Source organism: Rhinopithecus bieti, unplaced genomic scaffold (genome assembly GCF_001698545.2).
Source record: "Rhinopithecus bieti isolate Rb0 unplaced genomic scaffold, ASM169854v2 scaffold_55189, whole genome shotgun sequence".
In the NCBI taxonomy this organism is placed as follows: Eukaryota; Metazoa; Chordata; class Mammalia; order Primates; family Cercopithecidae; genus Rhinopithecus; species Rhinopithecus bieti.
In genome coordinates, this window is record NW_016821812.1 from 197,486 (window position 1) to 199,793 (window position 2,308).

Genomic DNA, 2,308 nt, shown 5'->3' on the forward strand with positions numbered 1-2,308 from the left:
ACATCAAATAAATTTATATGCCTTTTCTCTAATTAATCTGCCTTTTGCAAGTTGATTTTTTGGCAAATCTTCAGAGGGCCAAGGGGGAAAGCTTTCCCTTGACCTCTACAGTAGAAAAACGCTCTCCTATCTTATGTTCCTTGTATTAACATGAGGTGTATAGTATTGCTCTTTAAAAAATGCTTAAAATGGCCAGGTGCGGTGGCTCATGCCTGTAATCCCAGCACTTTGGGAGGCCATGGCGGGTGGATCACGAGGTCAAGAGATTAAGACCATCCTGGCCAACATGCTGAAACTCTGTCTCTACTAAAAATACAAAAATTAGCTGGTTGTGGTGGCATGCGCCTGTAGTCCCAGCTACTCGGCTACTCGGGAGGCTGAGGTAGGAGAATCGCTTGAATCTGGGAGGCAAAGGTTGCAGTGAGCCGAGATCAGGCCACTCCACTCCAGTCTGCCAACAGAGTGAGACTCCGTCTCAGACAAAAAAAAAAAAAAAAGGCTTAAAATACTACTTGGGCTGTTCATTCTGTTCCTGACAGTTTGAGCTTCAATTTGATCTTTACATAGTTACCTCGAGATTACTTCTTACCATATTCCACCAGAGCACTAGGGATCAACCCCTTCCTTCCCCCAATTTCTTCCTTTTGAAATTTGGGGCACAATTAAATAATGATACACAAAGTGTTCTCCAGATTGCTATTTCTTATGTTATCTTGAAATTTTAGAGGCATATAAATAAAAATTTCCAGGCCTCATTTGTAATCAAACCATTTGCAGATGAATAAATTAGGCATGACCATATTTTTATTTCTAGACATAGCTTAAGAGCATGAGCACTGTTGTCTGACAATCCAGAATCTGAATCCTAGCTTTGCCCAATTAGTGTGAGCCTCCATTTCTGCATCTATACAAAATGGGAATAATACCTACTTCAAGGGATTGATTGGAGTTAAATTACAGCATACAAGGAAAGAACTTGATACAGGACCTGGGTGCTCCATGAATGGACACAGTGCTCCATGAATGGTAGTAAGGTTTTGTCACTAAATATATATCAAACTTCCTTTTAGGGTCATAAAGTAGGGTTTAGTCATAAGAATAAAAGATGACTTTTCAAGTATCTAGCTTTTTTTTGAAGCTGGATGATTTATAATATAAAATTCCATGTTGGTTTTATAGATCATAAATATCCCCAAAGAAAGATTCTATTTGTGGTGCTGGATAAGCATTATATAATAAGAAAGGTCTACTGAAACTAGAAGATTGAGGATACATATGCAACGACCTGCCTAGTCATGCTAATCTCATTTAGATTTGTTCTTAATTTTTTTTTTAACCACAAACGTCTGTCGGTGAAGTGTGCTTTAATTCAGCAAAAATACAGCATTCAATACATATACATAACACAATATGCATACGAGGCTGCTTTTAAACAACGCCAAACCTTTAAGTCAAAGCCTTGTTCCAGTTGCTTGTATATTCCTTATGAGCTTGTCATCCACACACTTTTTTAACCCAGGTCAAGTTACTTCTACGGGTGTTTTTGATTGCAGAAATTTGGCAGTTAAGAACTACCTTTTTATACAAATTATCTTCCCCTGAACCTGTACAATTTAGCACACGACAAGACAGAATATCTCATCCATTCTCCTAGAAACACGGGCCCAGGCTGTACCAGGCTCAGGGGAGTTGCAATGCTTTCCAATCACTTAATGGGTGTGATCAAGATTTCCCTAGCCCCGTCTCAGCCGTTTGCTAAAGAAGAGGCCTGACTTGTGTTGAGACAAAAGCTCTGACAACTTGATGGAACCCAAACTGGGCCTTCTGGGGATTAACTTTCAGTCACATACGCTCAGGACTGTGCGTATGCTCGTCGGGAGACTGGTGGACCAAGAAGCCAGACAGCCCGAAACAGACCTGCAACAGGAGGTAGAGACCGAGGAATCAGCCCCAAGCGGCAGACTCCAGGGACGGCCAGACCCACAGACACGACTTAATCCCACTCTCAGAACGGGGAGGAGGGTGGCGGTGGACAGAAAGAGCGTCCGAGAACCCGGCACCTTTCCACGCTCGCTTCTTCCGGGACCCACAACACAGACCCCCACCCCCAGCTCGAAACCACGGCGGGGCACGCCAGGCCCCTTCAGTCCGCCCATCCCCTTTCGTCACGTCCGGGGCGGGCCGGGGTACCGGGGCGGTCCCGGGTGGAGTCGGGGGGCTGGGCCGGGCGGGGCGGGGGTGGGGTTGCGGGGGTGCTTTGGGTGACAACGGTCAGTAATGAAGGTGGCTGCGGCGCGGCGGCAGGCTC

At 45.0% G+C, this 2,308-nt stretch overlaps 1 protein-coding gene across 1 annotated transcript in view; it reads left to right on the top strand.

Moving 5' to 3' along the window:
* The first annotated feature begins 1,803 nt into the window (after nt 1-1,803).
* ATP11B (ATPase phospholipid transporting 11B (putative)) overlaps nt 1,804-2,308 on the top strand; it is a 130,099-nt gene continuing 129,594 nt past the window's right edge. The window contains 1 exon segment of the mRNA XM_017860609.1: nt 1,804-2,186. Coding sequence (XP_017716098.1) covers nt 1,804-2,186 — 383 coding nt within the window.